At 37.0% G+C, this 20,423-nt stretch overlaps 1 protein-coding gene across 1 annotated transcript; it reads right to left on the bottom strand.

Moving 5' to 3' along the window:
* Positions 1-334: 334 nt before the first annotated feature.
* Positions 335-20,020, bottom strand: LOC134746122 (ATP-binding cassette sub-family B member 6). Its single transcript, XM_063680398.1, has 17 exons — positions 19,887-20,020; positions 19,294-19,446; positions 14,569-14,713; positions 13,997-14,196; positions 12,852-12,999; positions 11,162-11,333; positions 10,070-10,236; positions 9,210-9,447; positions 8,286-8,461; positions 7,965-8,034; positions 7,201-7,336; positions 6,296-6,503; positions 5,672-5,850; positions 4,515-4,629; positions 4,073-4,213; positions 3,256-3,377; positions 335-2,691 (listed from the first exon to the last, which is right to left on the bottom strand). The coding sequence occupies exons 2-17, from the start codon at positions 19,440-19,442 to the stop codon at positions 2,520-2,522; spliced, it is 2,538 nt and encodes an 845-aa protein (XP_063536468.1). The 5' UTR covers positions 19,443-19,446; positions 19,887-20,020; the 3' UTR covers positions 335-2,519.
* Positions 20,021-20,423: the final 403 nt, after the last annotated feature.

Here is a 20,423-nt window from a genome sequence, read left to right as displayed (position 1 = left end):
ATCGCCTTTTCATACAAACGTAGTCCTCATTTTCCTCTAGATATTTACATTATTAAAAATATTTTGACACAATCTGTTGTATATCAACCACAGCAGCTATACCCCTACGTTAGATTTTTTTCGAATTTTTGAATGTGCAAGTTGCGGAAAGTTTTAAAAATTTTGGAAGTTCTCCAAAATTTCACAAGAAATGGAAATTTTTATTTCCATGCGAAATTATGGGTTGTTTTGGAAATTTCACTTTCCGACTGCGCTTCAGTCAGTAAGTATAGCCTAGCCGGATGCAACATCCAGTTTGAATGTGAGGTCTGGAGAAAAATAAGAAGACTATGAATAATAAAAACAAAAGAAAACATTTAATCACACCGAACTTGCACTTGCAATTTCGCATAACATTTTAATTGTAGGTAATAATACTAGGCACAATAAACATTACTCGATACCTACATTATTAGCAATTTGTCTCACTTCCCATTTACTGTATATTAGATACGTTCCATCATGAACATTCGGCCAGGGACAGAAGTAGGTATGCATCTTTCTGTACAGATATGTTCTATACAGAGGTGGTTTTTAGGCTTTTATGTTTAGTTTGCACACACCTAAAAAAACACCTTGTATGGTAAGGTGAGAAATTCTCTTCGTGGACCTTGGGTCGTGCTATATGGCGGCCAACCAAGCTTCCGACGGTTCAAGATTACCCTGACCTTGGTCGGGGCGCAAAGCAATTTAGTGGCGGTTTGAAACCAGCACGTTCACCTTGGCCGGAATTTTTGTTGGCAGCCGTGTGGAAGAGACTATAACGAAGCTTAGGTATACACTTTTATGCTTCTTTTATGCCATCGCAAAATTGCACATTGAATGATTTTAAATACTTGAGACTACTCGTCTTTGGTACTGTCGCCATTAGATATATCGGAGCGGCCAAGGTACTCATAAGGTGCTGATGGCGACTGTACATCCTATAATGGTATAATGGTTATTGTCATTATATAGGTAGGTATGTCTCGATTATCTATTTAAATAGAAAAAAAAAATTAAAATTATTTTGGCTAAATCCATTGAATGTTATTTTATCCGTAAAAAATCAGGTACCAGGTACTACTGTGATGAGTGAAGTCTGAATTCCTGTTTAGATATTGTTTATAATTTTGAACTATAACAGTATAACATAACTAAATGTAATATAAAGGTATTAAAACATACATTTCATATAAGAACAGGATTTTCAAACTGGTTTTTTTTGTCATAATTGAATCATAAGAATTGTCTATTACACTAAACTATCACAAGTTGATGAAACGCATCTTGTATCCATTACAAACTCGATACAAAAGAGCAAACTCACTCAGTACATTCCTTAAATTTTATTCCTCGACTTATCCTTTACAGCTAACCTGTACAGTGTAGACCATTCAACGAAGTCTAATCCGAAAATACTTATTTTGTCAATGTTTGCAGTCGGTATATTTTCATCCAATTGGTACCTATTCAACATTTTTTGTACACGACCCATTCAGTATAAGTATTTTATACTAGCCTTAGGGTGTTATCGCATTTACTACGTGAAATTGACTAGCAGATGGTGACACCTTTATTCGCAATTCGTCAAGTCATTTTGAAGTTTCGTTTACAGCAAATACCTAAAAATGTCACAATATTTCAAACAGAATGTGACCACAAAAGAAAGTGACAAGTAGCGAAAAAGACCTGTATATAATCTATCAAAAGGGACGAGTACAAAAAATGTATTAAAGCCAATGAAACAAAATACAGCAAACCTTATTTTGCTATAACGGAACTTTGTTGATTGGCATAGAATATCACCATCACCACCACCGCCCGATATGTTAGCGTATTGTTGTTAGTATTATGTCTAACCATACCAAATATACAAATATTACTTGCGTTGGACCATACCAGTAAGTATACTATGAACATCCAAAAATATATGTATGGAGTTGAGAAATAAACTCATTTAACAATTAAATAATCGTAAAAATAAAATTAAATTTTCCGTTTATCTACTGATAAAGCAACGGCAATATTAATAATGTATTATTACATTTTATTTTCGTTCATTACGAATTTAGGTAATGTAAATCTTAAATAAAATATGTTACTGTATTTGATCATATGGGCTACACTGAGTCTAGTACCTTCCCTTCTGTACAGTTGACTAAGAAAATGTTGATATTGTTTATTATACTCGGTCATAAAATGCTGAAAAATATCCTTCGAGTTTTTCGTAACACAATTCACAAACTTAAGCTATTGACGACGGCACAAATTTTATCACCAACTTAATAAGCAGCCTGTTTTTTCGAGAGAGGCCGAAGCTCGATAGCTTAATGACAAATGAGACAACACAATTTCACACAAAGCCAAAGGATATTTTTACATCTCATAGATTATCTCAACATTTTCATCAACATACATCATTGACACAAATCACTGACCATTTATAAGCTTTACTGCAAAGACATAAGGCCTACCAAGATCAGTCAAGTGTTACTCATCTATAAATGTCCATGCCCGTGTCCGAAGGTGCCGTTTGGCGGCAGCTGCGGCCTCTGGTCGTTGTTGTTGCTCTCTTCCTCTTGGACGCCGTTGCCGTTCGTGTTTCGGTTCTCAAGTTGGTCCTGCCACATGGAGGCGTAGACGCCGCCTTGTGCTAAGAGGGCTTCGTGACTGTGAAAGAAATTTAAAAGTTTGCTGGATCAAAATAGTAAAGAAATCTTTTTTACATTTGTTTTCTCGGAATCAAATTGTGGCCTAGATGCCACAGTCTCAGTGGATTTGGGACTAGTTAAACCAAGTCTGCAACGATTATGATAGCACACGCAGTGCAAGTGTTATTTTAAACGTCAAACTTCTATGAAATTATGACGTATAAATAACACTTGCACTGCAAGTGCTATCAAAATCGTTGCAGACTTGTCTTAGTCTAACTCTAGGTCACTCCGTTACTTCTTCACTTTCGAGAATATATCAAATCTGCAAGTCTGATTTTGAGTGTTACAATAGCTTTCTTGCGACACATGTTCAGTGTAAAAAATAGTAATACTGATAAATAACTTAAAAAAGAAATAAAAGCACTATATGTATCTTCGTCTTTTGACGTGTTTTTATTCTTACTGCCAGCTGATTTAATTTCGTATGGATTCCTTCAAACAGTTAATTTAGCAGAAATTATATTTAGGAGTCATCTGAAAATGAATACATATTGTATAAAAATAAATAGTGTATACTCACTTTCCTCTTTCAATAATTTCTCCCTCCTTAAGCACTAGGATCTCGTCCGCGTGGATGATGGTAGATAATCTGTGGGCGATGATGAGTGTCGTTCTGTTGGTGCAGACACGCGCTAGAGCCGCCTGAAACATCATCAGTATTATTGCATCTATTTATCAGCCACAAGTGCCCACTGCGGACCTACGCAGCCCACATTCATCTGCTCTCAGCAATCATTTCATAAAAATTACAAATAAAATAAGCACGACCCAGTATCCTGTATAACAACAACCGGACTTGTCAGAGGGATGTATCGAGAGTTAAACCGTTGAAACCGATTACTATAGTTTGTCAAAGGACTGTCTCATTTCAAACATAGACAGAGAGAATGTTTTCTTTGTCTTACACTAGTTAACTGGAGGAGATCCCTGAAAGGGATAAGTTCGCCTTTGTACAAATGATGCGTTTTTCTCTTGTTTTATGTTTATTTTTGTACAATAAAGAGATTTACTACTACTACTACTTGTACTAGCACCCAAGAAAAAAGGATGAGTATAATTTTTTATGTTCTTATTTACTAACAATTTGGTTTGACCAACTATATGTAGGTAATTTATTATCAGTGATTCCAATTGCTGAGTCATGTTCCTATGTTAGGCCTTCGGGCTACTTGAGATGTCATATATAGTCTAGTGAGGTGTAAGTAATTTCCCTCTGTGCCAGCAAGATTTCAGGTAGTTTTTTATTGAATGCATTAATGGTGTAATCTAACAACATTGATTGATTGAGTAAACATGGCAATCATATCATAATATATGTAATGCCTCGGTTTACCTACCTGAATATTCCTTTCAGTATTGGTATCCAGTGCGGACGTGGCTTCGTCTAGCAGGACGATTGCAGGATCTTTCAGGATTGTCCTAGCTATAGCTATCCTCTGCTTTTCTCCTCCACTTAGTCTCAGACCTCTCTCTCCAACCTGAGGGTAATATAATAGGATTTAAGTTTCCAAGTCTGGAGTATCCCACCAGTATAGCACGATCCCATTATGTAGTGAGGATTATAGACAGGACATGGCAAGGGGGGACGAAAATCTTTACCAATTAAGAAAAGTGTAGAATTTTGGTCTCTTATATCCAAAAATAAAAGGTTGGGCCGTTATTTTTTACTGATATCAAGAAACACTCGACACAAAAAAGTTTTACGATGACAGTCAGAAAGAAGTCATAGTCAAAAGCAGTCCATTGTAAACATTCATAAACTAAAGAGATTCTATTTACCTGCGTATCATATGCATCTGGGAACGATAGTATCCTATCGTGGATATCGGCGTTCTTGGCTGCCGAGATGACATCTGCTGACGGAGCTTTCAGGTTCCCGTATTGGATGTTGTACCTAAAAAAAGAAAATGTATGTGAGTCTTGATAACCGTTGTATTTATAATCTGTTTAGAAGGTCCAAGCCGAACTTGGCGCGCGAGTGAGCGATTACTACCTACTCGAACGATATGAAAAAGTATGACTAAAATATTCGCATCACCTCTGACAAGCATATACATGTAATAATACCTGTTTAGGTAAATTGTACAAAAATAATCCAAATGAACGTTATATATAACGTTAGGTTAGAGTTAGACCAAGAAAAGTCTGCAGAGATTTTGACAGCACACGCAGTGCCACTGTTATTTATACGTCATAATTTCATATTTCATAGAAGTTTGACGTTTAAAATAATACCTGCACTGCGTTTGCTGTCAAAACCTTTGCAGACTTTGGTTGACTCTATAATATTTATCATTCAAAATCATCATTTAAAAGTCAATTCTACCAGTCAACATAAGGAAACAACAAACAACTCAAAATATGCATCAAATTATTTTGCCACTCTTGTCAATAAAATGCTATAGGTATCTGATCAGTTTTTGAACAATCAAGAGCCTTTACGAGCTGGTGTGGTGAAAATATACGAGTAGCAAAGATATAAATCCGTAATAGATGACACGAAAATCACGAAAATTTGATTCTCGAACAGATGTCGCTACTACCTTTGGCGTACTCTCGTATAGAGGGCGTTGACGGTTTCGTTTGTTATTTAACAATTTAACGCATATCAGTAAATCAGTAATAGAACATGGGTCAAAATCATATAAAAATAATTAATGCAAATAAAAAAATCATTTATCCATATTTAAATACATTTTATCGTATTTTTATAAATCTTCATTTTTAGTTTTAAAGTGTGTCGATAGATGGCAGTGAATTTACTGTGGTTACAAAATTTACTATGACAGTACCGCTCTATAATGTTATATCCTCTTTGTGAGTAGGCATGGTATAATAATATACTCCGCCTGGTACTCTCTTCAGAGACTCGCGTACCCGGAAGAGAGTACCAGGCGGAGTATATTATTATACCATGCGAGTAGGTAGGTACTAACCTGACCGTGTTGTTGAACAGCACCGTGTCCTGCGGTACCACGCCGATATTAGCACGCAGCGAGGCCTGCGTCACCGTGCGCACGTCCTGCCCGTCCACGAGCACGGCGCCCTCGTTCACGTCGTAGAAACGGAACAGGAGACGCATCACTGTCGACTTGCCTGCGCCGCTGGGGCCAACCTGTAAGGATTACAACTCGATTATATCGCCGCGCAATCGAATAACGCATTAACCAAGGGACTTTAAATTACTGCCATTTATTCCGATTCCCGGGATTCGAATTCGGATATCCGCGGGACGGGTAAGCTCTGATCATAGAACTCATTTTGTACGTTGGTCCGGTCATAAAACCCCAATACCTATAATATAATTATAGAAGTGGCGTCACCCCTATCAAAAACACGTTCACGAAACTATCGACACCGTCATGCAAATGGCGGCACCGCTTATTGGCGTTACGGTGTCATTCACCGCCCTCTAGGAATCCGCGCCATTTGGTTTACATAGACAACGATCTAGTGACGCCATTCACCGCTGTATTACGGCCGCTATATGACGGCACCGCTTTCCTAGGAAACCAGAGCTTTAGAGTATAGATGGAAGGCAACCTCTCAGACGAACTTACCAAAGCCACAGTGCTTCCAGGAGACACCTTGAAAGTTACATTTTTCAACACGAGCCTCTCCGGCCCGTATCCAAACGAAACGTGTTTAAACTCGACGCCGCCCCGCCGAACTAGTAGATCAGGAGCGCCGGGCGCATCCACGACTTCTGAATCCACTCTGAGCAGGTCGAACATGTTCTCCATGTCTACGAAGTTCTTTTGGATTGCTCTGCAATTAAGGCAAAATATAAACATTCGGAAGCAGTGATATAATGATATGAACCGATATATAAAACTACATATATCCACAAAAAGTGTTTCCAAGAATACTGCAATGCGTACTTAGACAGCATGCGGGTTCCAGTCCATTTTCTCCTAGTCTACCTACATACATACATACCTACGTTCGACCTAGTAGTGTCTTATTATAGACCATTAAGGGGGCGTTCAAATATTACGTAACGCGTAAAAATCTTCGAAAATTGCATTACGTAATCAACGCCCACTTAATGACGGCAATGGTGCAAACGGTGGTGGTCTTATTCTCTAGACAGAAACACTTCAAAATTGGAACTTGTTTTCGTATGTAAACTAGTGAAAATCACAGAGGTTGAGTATTATAAAGCTGAATAATGTAAGAGGCAAAGAGTACTATAAAGTATATTGAATTGAAGAATACGTAGTCACCGTCAGAATTGTGGTGTTAGACCAACATGGATATACGTGGCAGTGAGCCAGTCCAAAGAATTTTAGGACGCCTACTTTCTCTATTCCGTGTGAGTTAGACCAGCAATATTTTTTTTTAATTATATTTTTATTGACAAAAGCAAGTACAAAATAGGTTTTGAAGTCCTTGACTTCTGAGCTAGGTAAAAACCTGTGTTACAGAAGTCAGTTTGTCTTATTATTAACCGTTGACCATTTACCTGTAATAAGTCCCGAACCAGTTGAGCGGTATATACAGCTGAATGATGTAAGAAGCAAAGAGCACGTAGTCACCGACCGTCAGCACTTTAGTGTTGACGACCATGGATATACATAGCAGGGACCCCGTTAGTAGACCTGGATAGTACAAGTAGTAATATTAAAGGGCGTACTGTACGCGTATCTGTAACTTCGTATACACTGCAACTGCAGATACGCAGATACAGCGTATTGGATTCTATCTTCCCTTTTCCAGGCCGCACCCATCTACAAGGTTTTCCCAAAAAATCCAAATATATTCCAATTAATCCAGCTTTGATGATTCATTTGAAGACAAGTCACATTTCCCGAAAGTCCAATCTAATTTGAACCTTAAACCGGAATTATAAAGTTGAAATTGTATTGGTGCGTATGTGGTCGAAAATCGTACTATGAATAAAAACCGGCCAAGTGCGAATCGGACTCGCACACCGTACTTTTTAGTATTTGTTGTTATGGCGGCAACAGAAATACATCATCTGTGAAAATTTCAACTGTCTAGCTATCACGGTTTATGAGATACAGCCTGGTGACAGACAGACAGACGGACAGACGTACAGACGGACAGCGGAGTCTTAGTAATAGGGTCCCGTTTTTACCCTTTCGGTACGGAACCCTAAAAAAGGTTAAAATTTGGTTTTAAATCACAATTTTGACTAAAATTCTTGTCTACATAGGATAAAGCAGTGGTTCGCATTACTAATTAATAAAAGTTACGATCAAATACCTCCACTAATGATGATATTTTGCACCGTATTCAACATGTTCAATGTCAATAAATTCCTGAATTCTTCTTTCTGAAAAAAAAAGTAAAAATAAACATTTTAAATACATTGTCAAGTCGTAAGCTTTATGTAGATATCACACTATAGAGAGGCCACGTACATAACAACACGACATATCAGAATATCAAAGGAAGAGCGCAACATCTAATTTAGAATTTAAATAAATTTTATTTATACTATTTTCCCTTGAGTGTAATTTCATTCATTAAATTCGCCTCTCTCTAAATAAATCGCAAAGCCCACAGCGCGCGTAAGTGACTGACCTGATAATTAAGAATAGCGTCCCGATAGCTCATAACTTCATACGACTCCGCGCCATAATACTTGACAGTTTCGTAGTTGAGTAGAGAATCGACCGATTTGGCCTTCTGTTCGTTGTCGGCGAGATTCATGCGACGCTGGTACTTTGTCCGCCATTCCGTTACCCAGATTGTTGCAACTGTAAAACAGATGGTTATTGTACGATGTGATAATGATAGACGTGTGACAGATATGTACTATCTTGATCCCACGAATGTGCCTAAACGATGGCGCTGTGCGGCTCCGTACATCATGCAGTAACCTGGTTAATAAGTGACGGCGAAGTGACCACGAAACATACATAAAACTACATAGGTCACTAGATAAGTTTTGCAATAGACAAATATGAAACAAAAGGTGGCCTATCACATATACTTCATATACTTTTAAAAACTATACTTCCATAGACAATGTTTGGCGGAAAAACATTTACATTCTTTTTTAATTTGCTTATAAAAATATTGATTTAAACTTTGAAAATGTCGGCGTGGGATAGAGACGACTTACGAAAATTTTACACAATATTTCATTTCATATAGTTTAAAACTATTTTTTTATAAGTAGATTTAAAAAGAAAATAAATGTTTTCCCGCCAAACATTGGCTATGGAAATATAGTTTTAAAAAGTATATGTGATAGGCCTTCTCTGTGTTTCATATTTGTCTATTGTAAAACTTATCTAGTGATCTATGTACTTAACATAACGAGTTTTTCTTAGATGCGATATTGTAGTGTCATGATTACGAACACGACGAGTCCAAACCAGGCATAAAACATATTGTCACAAAGTACACGATAGCTATAACTATGTTAATCCACAACACAATAGTCGGTGTGATTTGAAACAGGATGTAGGAAAGCAGTTAGTCTATGGTACAGGTACTTACATATGTAAAGAGCCATCGTCACAAACACGATAAGTCCGAACCAGGCATTAAATATCGTCACAAAATACACGATAGCTATGACTATGTCCACAATAGTCGGTGTGATTTGAAACAGGATGTAGGAAAGCAGGTTGTCTATGGAATCCGTGCCTCGGTCCATAACTCGCAGTACTTCGCCGGTCTTACGGGATAAGTGCCAGGAGAGCGGTAGGCTGTGGAGATGCCTGAATAATTCCAACTGAAAAAAGAAAAACAAGGTATAATGTCATGCTTTTGGCCAGTATAAAAGCGGTTGGTCATGAAGATTGTAGTCCGAGCGTAGTCAGAGATTTTACAAAACTAAGGCATAATTATTATTTCAGACCTTACATAATGGTAAAATGTTTGTTACCAATAACCGCTTACAGCGCTTGAGTCTCGTAATAACTACAAATGGCAAGTACATAGTAGAATAAACTACTGAAATGTATTAGTTGTGAGCATCTTTTTACGAAAATTATCACTCCTGCCTCAAAATAAGTTTGAAAGTGCCAACCATTGGTAGGGTGACAAGATATAAAAGCTAATAAAAATAATGATCTTAGCTATTTACACCTTTAAAGACCATCCATAATTAAGAAGCGTATAGTCACAGAATAAGTAATAGTGTTATCATACAGAACGGCCACGCACCGCACCGCCCCGATGCGAATTACGTCGCCCCGCGACAGCAGATTGACGACCTTTTGCCGAACGCTCAGTACTGTTTTTAAGAAACTTATTCACACAATGACGCATGCCGCTTGTACAGACGGTCCGTTCACACATAGAATCGCAAGTGATTTTTGATGTATAGCGTGTCCGCCCTGTGGTATAGTCACCTGTAATTCCCTAGTGGTGTACTGCTGCACCCGAATCCACAAGAACGTCCTAAGGTTATTGATGAAGCCCATACCGCCCGTGCCGCCACCTTGCAGGAACTTGAAGAACACGTAGATAACCACGAGGTCCCATCGGAATAGGATCGGCGGTATTGATATACTATCCACTGCGAAAAAACGGGACGAAACTTAGCATAGGTAAGGATTTTACACACAAAATCACAAAGATATTTATGGACGGTCTAAGGGGTTGGGACTATCTGGGAGTTGAAATAAGAAAGCAGAGGTACTTATTTTATGTAATAACCTGTATCCTAATTAACTACACTCATGACCTAAAGAGCGAGCCAGACCTTCCGCACCTCTGCTGACAACGCATAAGCTGTAGGTACCCATACGGCTCATTAGGGTTACCGTGGAGGTAACTCATGGAACTGGTTTTCCATACAAACAGTACCTACATGGACCGGGAATTTCTTGCTATAATTATATATTATCATACATGGACACATACTTAATTAAATCAGTACAACAAAGGCGAACTTATCCCTGAATGGTACCTCTTCCATGCATAGGTAGTACTGGGAACATTCCCAAGGTGGAGTGGTTGACAATCTAATGAAGGTATTTCAACTAATGGTCAATCGACGTCATCATCATGAAATGTAGTTTTAAGTATGAATATGTCAGAAGGCCTTGTCGTCTTTGAAGACTTTGACGAAAGTTTTCTTTGTGTTGCAAATTTTAGAGTTCAGATAGATTAGTAATATGATATTGTACGTAACATTCAACAAAACGAAGTGCGTTAACAGGCAGCTTAATGTGTAATTAATGGCATACAAACAGGGAAACTCAGAAAAGTTAAAGAACTTGCTAAGGATCTTGGGAATCGGTTCAGAACTCTCCCTCCCTAATTTTACGATTCTTTGTCAACACCATAAAAAGTTATCATCTAAAAATAGAAAACTGTCCTGTCCAACCACAAGTATGGCGTCATTAATTCCACAATTTCCACAATCCAACTGCACAGCACACACAGTCCAAACAGTGATACAACATGACATCTCCAAACAGTAATAAAAGCGTACTTACCTATATGTTTACTGTAAATAGGCACATATAGATTGATCACACGGCCAGAGATGAGTAAAATAATACAGACAACCACATTAAATTGCAACAGGCAACTCTTCTTCGGCCACAAGTACGGCAGGAGAGTGCGTAGCTTGCTGAATACATTGCGGAATGTGGACTGGTTCTCGACCTGAAATAATTACAAATTTATTTACTTATAATTTTAAAAGATTTAGTTGAGGTGTTTTAGCACATTTTATGTTTTAAGGTGGGTCCATACATATCGAAGACGCTGCAAAAGACTCGCTAACTGCTAGCATGCATTAAGTACGTAATGGTGCCTGCTGCCTAGCGCATTTGCCAGATCTGAACGCACTCAAAAAGCACTGCTTCACAGCGGAGAAGCAAGGGGAACTAAAAAACTAGAATATAAATAATAATTAGGGAGAACTCTGACAGTGTGAACAGTTAGCGATCAAAGATTAATACTAATTTCTCTTTTTTTGTTTGACAGTTTTTTCAAGTTTTAAGTATTATCAGTTTGTTGAGCGAGACAATGGTCTAGCTAGTTAATTCCACACCGGCTGTGTGACAACTGCCTTAGCAGAATAGCCATCATTTATCTAATCGTAAACGAGAAATTATACCTACATTTGTTATTGTATCTTCAATACGTACTTAGTTTTAGTAGTTGAGTTTAGTCCATTGCTAAGACTATAATGATTTTTATGAAATTTACACGAAAGGAGTTCAGAGGGCAGATAAAATAAAAAAAAGCGTAAGAAAAAATATATCTCACAGGTGGAGAAGTGTAGTAAAAATTTTCCATTCCCATTTGTTATTTTTTCAGTAAACAGTCTGGAAACATACATACATCTCAGTTAGTACAACAAAAAACATTACAAAAAAAATCCTAGAATTGTATCGAAAATTAGGAAGTTGTATTGGTTTCTCAGACTGTTTACTCACCTTATTTTTCCAAATTTTAAATATAATTCATAAAGCAACATGGGGGAAACAATAAGTAACCTGTTTAACATCTTTTTTGAAATCTCCTGATAATACTTTAATGTGATTTTGATATGGACATGACATCTTAACCTAAAACGTAAACTAAATAAAATAAACTGACACTTGACATAATAACATCAAATAACTTTTTCTATTTTAGCAAAGTTCACAAACGAACTAGAAAACTCGTTGCATTTCCCATGTAGGTAATATACCGTACATAATGGCATTAATTGCACACGTATGCATATAACTCCCGCCGTTCTATAAGGGCGCCCGCTTGTTATATGCGTGATGTGAACGATATAACGCTGTGTCCCGCTATATAAAAATGCGAGCTTCTCTTGAAGGCAACTATAGCCCTATTACAGTTTCTCAAACTTTTTACCCCGCGTACTCCTAATCAAAAGAAAGTCTAGTTATAGATACTTGTCGCTTGTCGCAAACCCCTTTGCATACCGCATTTTGAAAATTCCTGGCCTATTACTTGCCCTACTGCGACGATTCGGCAAAACTTATACGGATATAGGTAATTATTGGCATGTAGAAAACTTGAACCCGGTAGATGGGCATAGACCATGCCCATGCCATGAAATAAAGTAGACCACTTTATTTTTGGAAACTCTTCCCCTAATATTTCAAGTAACAACCTAATTACAGTAAGTACTTAGTCTCACTAGAGCCAACTTTAACTTACCCTAGGCGGGATGAGCCTTCGCTGGTCGTCCTCCGCCAGGTGCTCAAACTGATGCATGATACCGGGCGCTTTCATTCCAAGAATGAACATGATCATGCATGACACGTAGCGGCCCACGAATAGAGACATCTCCAAACGGTCTTGCAGACTGAAACGAACGGATTTTACAATGCTTTGCGGATTTGAATGTGCTTCTTTTTAAGGACCACATATATTTAACATAAGACTTTTAATACGTGTGGGGAACAGCAAATTCGTGTCAGGCGCACGGCTTTTTTTTTGTGTTTTATAATATTGACACTCGTTTAGAATTGCTTACTCTCACCACTAATGATTGTCAGTTTATTTTTAAGTGCCCTCTGGGGGGTCCCTTTGTTTGACATAATTATTGAAAGTCATAATGTAATAATTGTCATATTATCAGTAGTCATAATTCTGAAACCGTGAACTCGTCAGGATTTTCCTCAGGTTATCCTATGGATAGGTTAGGTTAGGTTTCTTTTATGGCAATCCTGAAAAGTTACGAGTTTCTGAGAAAAACAAATTATGACTAACAAAAATGTGGACAAACAATACATTATGACATTGTCTTCGGTTACCGCGATAGTTACTCATGAAATAAAACTATGAATAAAACTATTATAAATTCAATATACGCGATATAATCCGTTTTCATAGTTTTATTTCATAATACATTATGACTTAAAACTATATGGGAAACAATAGAGACCCGTTTTCTGGCGATTTGTTTTAATAAAACAATTATTTTAGAATTAAAAACTTCCCATCCAAATGTTACAAACACAATCGTAATGAATTAACTCAAGTGTATAATGTAGAATTTGCCATTTCATGAAACTGGGGCCGTTCGGCTAGATAAAACTGACTATACCTATTGTTTTTCAGTATTATTTAAGCCTTAACCTCGTAAGGCCCAAAGAGCATTACAATGTACACTGTGTTTCAATCTAATTTGAACCATTCATCTTTCAAAAACTACATAAAGTAGTATTTCTTTTGTTTCATTGTTTTGTAAAACAAACGACAGTCACCCTAATCTATTATACAACAAGGTTCAAATTATAAATAGGGAAACTGTGCCTTACGAGGATATAGTAGGTAATACAAAACAAAACAAAACTTACTTTTTTAAATGCCACCACCACCCCTCCTTATTCAAATTCAGGAAGGACAGGTTCTCAGACACAAAGATCAGCGCCCAGAAGACCAGTAGCACGAACCCGTGGCCCCGCGGTGGGACGGATGGCAGGAGGAACCGCCTTTCCAAAACAGCCAGGTATGCTGATAGTGGGAACATCACTACTGTTATTACCATTGCTAGAATCTGGAAAAGATGGTGTCACAAATAAGAATTAAGAGTAAGTACAAGGGAACCCATAAAAAAAATTAATTCATTTATTTCAAATATCTGTAACTCTTCTTCTTCCTGCCTTTATCCCACGTTATGTGGGGTCAGCACATGTTTTTTTCTTCCATTCTCCTCTATCTTTCGTCACCTCAGCACTCACTCCTTTCTCTCTCATATCCTCTTTCACACAATCCATCTATCGTTTTTTGGGTCTACCATTCGCTCTCCGTCCATCAACATTCATCCCTAACATTATTTTGCCTATATAGCATTCATCCCTCCTGCCCATAAAAATTGATACTGGCAGCTGCCCCCTCCCCCCTGGCGACGCCCTTGTTTGTATCTTACCATATATCCATATATCTGTCCTCCTTTGAACACGAACGCTTGTAATAGGAACCTCGCCACCGCTAACACCGGCACGAACAATGTAAAAAGTATCTGTACACAAAATAGTCGCGAGGATCGTACGTCCATCACCTCCGTCGCATATCTGGAAATACATATTACGTTTTAGGAACTACCTGAGCCAGGGGTTCAGAAGCTGTGCGTCGTGACGCCCCAGGACGTCAAGAACAAGTGTAGTATGAATTATCTCAGATGATTTTTTCGGGGTTGGGCCCTAATCCGTTAAAAAAGCGGTCTACAGTACGTACCAAAGCAATCATGTGGTTTAAAAAGCAACTATCGTGATAGTATTAAGGTTCAAATTCATGTGACAGCTCATTCAGAGAACAATCAGGGCGGTATTGTTTTTGGAGATAACAAAACGTGTTATCTCCGAATGGGCTGTTTCATGAATTTGAACCATATAATTAGAATGGTAAATTTGCTTTTTAAACGGGCTTGTTCCTGTTACTTATATCGGGGCTATTGGCAGTAAGCAGTGTAACCACTGCATAAAAGGAAACATTACCTTTTGTTTAACAGATTAGGGCCCGAGCCCGAAAAAATCACCTGAGATAATTCATACTATACCTACCTACGCTTCGCTTAATCCTGAGCTCTAGATTTTAGAACTACGATTTACAAAGGAGTTGAAAAAATTTAATATGTAAAGATAGTCGCACTTTAAAAAAGTTTGGGAACCCCTGGACTAAGCAGCAGGTGCATGAAAATTATAGGGGACTGTGGACGATGGGTATACGCGTAAAATAGTACCTTCTGTTGATGCGCTGAGAGCATGAAGTTCAATATTGTAGCCGCAGATTTAATCGCTGAAATAGATGGCACTGAACGGCCCCGTACATTTCTGTCGTAACAAAGGTTTGATAATCCAATTGGCAAGATACTGCCGCGGCGCTCCTGTGCTATGCCTAGTTACCGAAAAAACGTACTTCGGCGGTCAAATTTGCGTCTATTACAATATATTGCACTGTTTTACGCGTCTTACCTACTAATCTACCTATGGTAGAGTAGTTTAAACAGATTGTTCATGTATCTTGCCTGAAACAACGCTTCACTATAGCTTGAGCAATACAACGCACATGCGTCGTTGTGGCATTAAGTGCAAAGGGAACGACAGAAGAGAAAAAATACATAAGAAAAAACCCGACGTCGACGCAAGGAAAGGCTAATAACATTTATAAGCTCCGTTTACAGTTTTTTGTAAGCTCTGTACAAGACGAAGTGGAATCGGAGAATTTAAGATAGTCGAATGTCATTAGCGTATAATGCGAACTAAAATTAAATAATCGAGAGCTCATCCTTTAAACAACTAGTCATACAATAAAAAGGTAGAGGTGTAGGTATGAAATAGAATCTATTTAGTACCTTATGTGCGCAAACCGCCCCTTATCTTATCGTTAGAAATGGTGTATGGTGTAAAATACGTAATTGACGCGTCACGGACAGAAGTATGACATGTTTGTTTTTAACATCAACCAACACTTGAACTTGGTCACTTTTTCTTTAGTGTATGTTATCTATTTCAGTTTATAATCAATCAACAGCGGCAACAGCTTTTGTTTGTTAAAAACTAATAAACTAAAAATTTTAAAAGCCCCCTATATATATCTAACGACGGGCCTTACGGGCAATAAGAATGGGGCCAGTAAAGCGGGGTCACGAATTCGAGCCAATCATAAGATTTTAAACCATTTCAAAATGCCTCATCGTTTTGGAAAAGAGCTGATACTCTTCAAACTGCTAGATTGATTTTTATCAAAAATAACTCGCTTTGTGCAACGCAAATTACCTACAATTTTCATAACTCATAACATTGCGCAACACTAATTGATTGTATACCTAAAAATCCCCTGCTGTGACATGCTGACGGAAGGTCTCAGCCACATGCAATTAATTGTATAATTTATAATATTGTATAATTATGTTATTATAATAATAAACTTTCCGCACTAGCAAAAAATTAATTGTAGTTTATGTGACTGTAACATAATGGAATGCATTAAAATACGAGTGTGGGATTATGAAACAAACAAATAAAAAAAATCTAAATCCTTTTCTATCACTATTATCAGATAGGTAATTATGATATCAGATATGTATATTAATTTCCTTTGGTAGAAACTGGAATGCTGTATCACGATTATGCGAAAACTATTGACACCGCATTAGCTAAACAAAATTCATTTATTTATCAAATACACACATGTAAAAATCAAATATACTCTAGTTTCTGTGTAAATTTTTTCATAGCATTTGTCCTTCATTAAAACGTGTAAACATTCAATATAAATAATACAATTTTGGGTTTACAGTGTAGACGATGGTATGTAGAACTTCTGTTTGTTTAGAATTTTCTGTTTTGGGGTCTCCCCAGATATATCGACGCGGAATCGGCAAAAGCCGATAGGAAAAAGTCGTCGTTCGGCTCGGCTCGCATCGGCCGACACCTGCCGAAGGGCTCGCATCGGCCGACGCCTGCCGAAGCGTCGACGGCCTTTTCGCTCTTATTGCGCAGACATAAAGGTTTTCCTATCGGCTTTGGCCGATTCCGCGTCGATATATCTGTGGAGACCCTTAGGGTTATTGATTACCATGGAATGATTGGAATGAGTGATTACAAATTGCAAAAGATAAATCTTCCTACGTGACTTGTTTAAAGTAAATATGTATATCTTATCATAATATAAACATCTTCACTATATACAAACTGACGTATGACATAACATTCATTTAGTAGGAGATAACTGTATGTACGGTCAGTCAGATATTCAGCTATAAATGTATAAATAGTTTGCAATTATAAGACATGATAATTGTTGATAAGTTCTATTTCAAACAATGATTCTTCAGTTTATTATAATGGGCTATTATAACCGGTTAATAAATTATAATGGGTTAGTAAATGCCTTGTTAGGACAGCGGATCAATCATCATCATCATCATCTCAGCCGAAAGACGTCCACTGCTAGACAAAGGCCTTCCCTAAGGATCTCCACAACGAACGGTCATTCGCTGCCCTCAACCAATGATTTCCCGCGACTTGAACCAGATCATTGGTCCATCTAGTCCAGTCTAGTCTAGCGGATCAATAGTAATTGTTATTTAATTGTGTCAATTTAATTGATGTATTGTGGTATACAGCAGTTATAGTGCTTAATTTAGAGAACTATGTTTTTGACATAGTAATTGTCAGATTGTCACTTTCTCTACTTAGTCGATTTCTCTTTGTGCATTCTGGCCATGTGACCGGCCCACTTCCATTTTGATCTTTATGCCTATTCTAGAGCATTAATGCAGTAGGGAGTGAACACGAATCTATTACGCTTTTCTTCACCTTTAGTTTAGTGGTATATTACTTTTTAAGGTTTCTTTAAGGCTGACATGTTCACCTAGTGTCCAAAGCCTCCATAAAAACCAGATAAAAAAGGTTTCTTTAATACTCCAGAACCTGTTCCAAGTCTTTTTAACTCTTCACTCTATTTCGTCCAAATTATTTGTTTGATTGAATGAAAGCTGTTTGCTGAGAAACAAAAGATTGGACTTTTTCAATGAGGGCTACCGTTTCTGTGCTCACCAGTTGGCGCCACAGTAGATGTAGATCCAGAAAAACAGATCTCAAAATTCTTCTATGCTTATTTTTATAAAATCAATACGTTCTAATATAATAATAGTAATAGCCTTTATTTCATGCTTTTTTTTTACAATTATATAAAATTACAATGTTATATTTGTTTTTTTATTTGCATGACGTGTGTGCGGAAAAGGCCTCCCCAGTTTTTCCACATTCTAACATACACAAAGGTATTTTAACAACTAAATGTGCCATTTTTTCAACCTGTTTTATTTTGCATATATTTTAGTTGGCACTTTTTTAAACCACTAACGTTTATTGAGCTATATCTATTGTTTACAATGATTAATTAAAGATGGACAAAGATTTACCACAATAATGAATAGGAAGTGAAAATTCCCAATAAAAAAGCTTGAAACCCCCAAAACTTCTATGCATTTGACATTTTGAAAGACCTCCATCTACACTAGCACTCCTAGTGGCGAAATTAAACGTGGTAGCCCTCATTTTTTGATTGTCTAAATAAATATGTTTTGTATACACTTTCAATCAATAGTCTTTTTCACCAACTTCAATTCGAACTTCACTGAAAAGATGGTTATTACTGCAATAATTATGGCTAATCTAAATCTAGCCAATTGCAGATAAAACAAAGAAGAACTTTTTCTTCTAAGTAAATATACTACTATATCTTAATAGCCTTAACTTTTATAGTCAAAGTTGTGACGCAGTCTGAGATGACATGGCTTGGTTAGATTATTTTTGATAAAATTAGACATTTTGTTTCATTCTACTAAAGACAAATAGTTTTAGGTTGATGTATGTGGTGTGACCCCAGCCCATTAGCTTTGTGGCGGATTGTGGGTATGGGCTCAATTGCTATGGTTTTTTTTATCTGGTTTTTATTGAGGCTTTGGAGGAAATAGAGTTTTTTTAGGGTAAATTAAAGATTTATGCACTTTCCGTGTTTGAGTTGTTTGAAGGATATTTTTTGTCAATTAATTAAAATTCAAACTTAAATTATTCAACCATGTCCTGTCATCTTGCAACTCCAAAGATTAATAAGCTTTATCAAATATTTCAACAAAACTTACCTTTTATACATAATGATTTGTATTAAGCCGAAAACGAGTAGAAATCCACCAATAAACACTGCAGAAGCAGTTTCCATAAAACATTGGGAAATTCCATGGTCCACCCATATTTCCCCCAAAGTAACATTTGGAGGGCAGTATTCCATCATGTTTCTGAAATATAAAAAATATATGTAAATATCAAACCAGTTTTGTTACTAGTTTTCATGACAAAAACCGTTTTGGGAATTTTAGGATGTTTAATAGTTTTACTTGCTATTTCAAGGATATTGCAATCATTTTTGGTCATTAATAAAGAATAGCCCTTGCATGTGTTTTGCAGTAATATAAAACTAAAGACAAACGTGGTTTCCTAATCATGATATCCTGGAATACTTTTTAAATTTTGCAATATTTTTCCTATTAAACTATGGTAGGTGCAATAACAAATTGCGTTTAACCTTAAGCAGATTAATGTAAATGAACTCCCAGCATCTAATACTTTATTACATTGAATGAGAAATTGTTTAATAAATACATAAATAAAGAGACAAGCTTCGTGCCGGACAACATAAAATCAAAGTTATTAAAGAAAGTGCCAACGTAATACTTACAATAATATTTGTAAAGCCGGGTCAACAGCGCGATTTTTTTCCTATAGCGCGTGTGTAAAAAAATACTTAATCACGATTTCATTACGCATTCAATACGAATGAAACTAAAAATCAAAATTGAAATTAATGACAATGACAATCAGCTTGACAATCAATATGACACTGTCATTGTCAGTTGTTTTTTTTTTTAATTGGGGTATGTTGTATTTGAGCCTTTGTTAGAAACGCTATAAAAAAACGATGGTTAGCTCGCTTCAGACAACGCGGCGCGAAGCCGCGAACGCGAGTGTGGAGTCTTTTGCTGATTAGCAAACTAGACTCCACACACGAGTGTGGAGGGCCCTAGTATGTTTGTAAGGCCATGGGCCATATAAGGTGAGGATTCGGAGTTGAGTAGAAACGAGTGTTCAGCTTAAAAGATGCTTTATTACTGCGAAATTGACAATGAATTTACGATAGTATGTATATACTCTTTGAGTGCCAGGGGATTAGGGGTGTTAAAACCGTAACAATATTAGATACCTTTCTTTTTTTAAA

Source organism: Cydia strobilella, chromosome 12 (genome assembly GCF_947568885.1).
Source record: "Cydia strobilella chromosome 12, ilCydStro3.1, whole genome shotgun sequence".
Classification (NCBI taxonomy): Eukaryota; Metazoa; Arthropoda; class Insecta; order Lepidoptera; family Tortricidae; genus Cydia; species Cydia strobilella.
This window is presented reverse-complemented; position numbering and strand designations above follow the sequence as displayed.

Bases quoted from the DNA above. Each gene is read 5' to 3' on its own strand.
- LOC134746122 (XM_063680398.1), bottom strand. From the start codon at position 19,442: ATGATGGAATACTGCCCTCCAAATGTTACTTTGGGGGAAATATGGGTG. The intron at 14,197-14,568 runs GTAAGATACAAA...CATCTTTTCCAG, and splicing joins GACAGATATATGGATATATG to ATTCTAGCAATGGTAATAAC. The intron at 5,851-6,295 runs GTAAGTTCGTCT...TAATCCTTACAG, and splicing joins CTGGAAGCACTGTGGCTTTG to GTTGGCCCCAGCGGCGCAGG.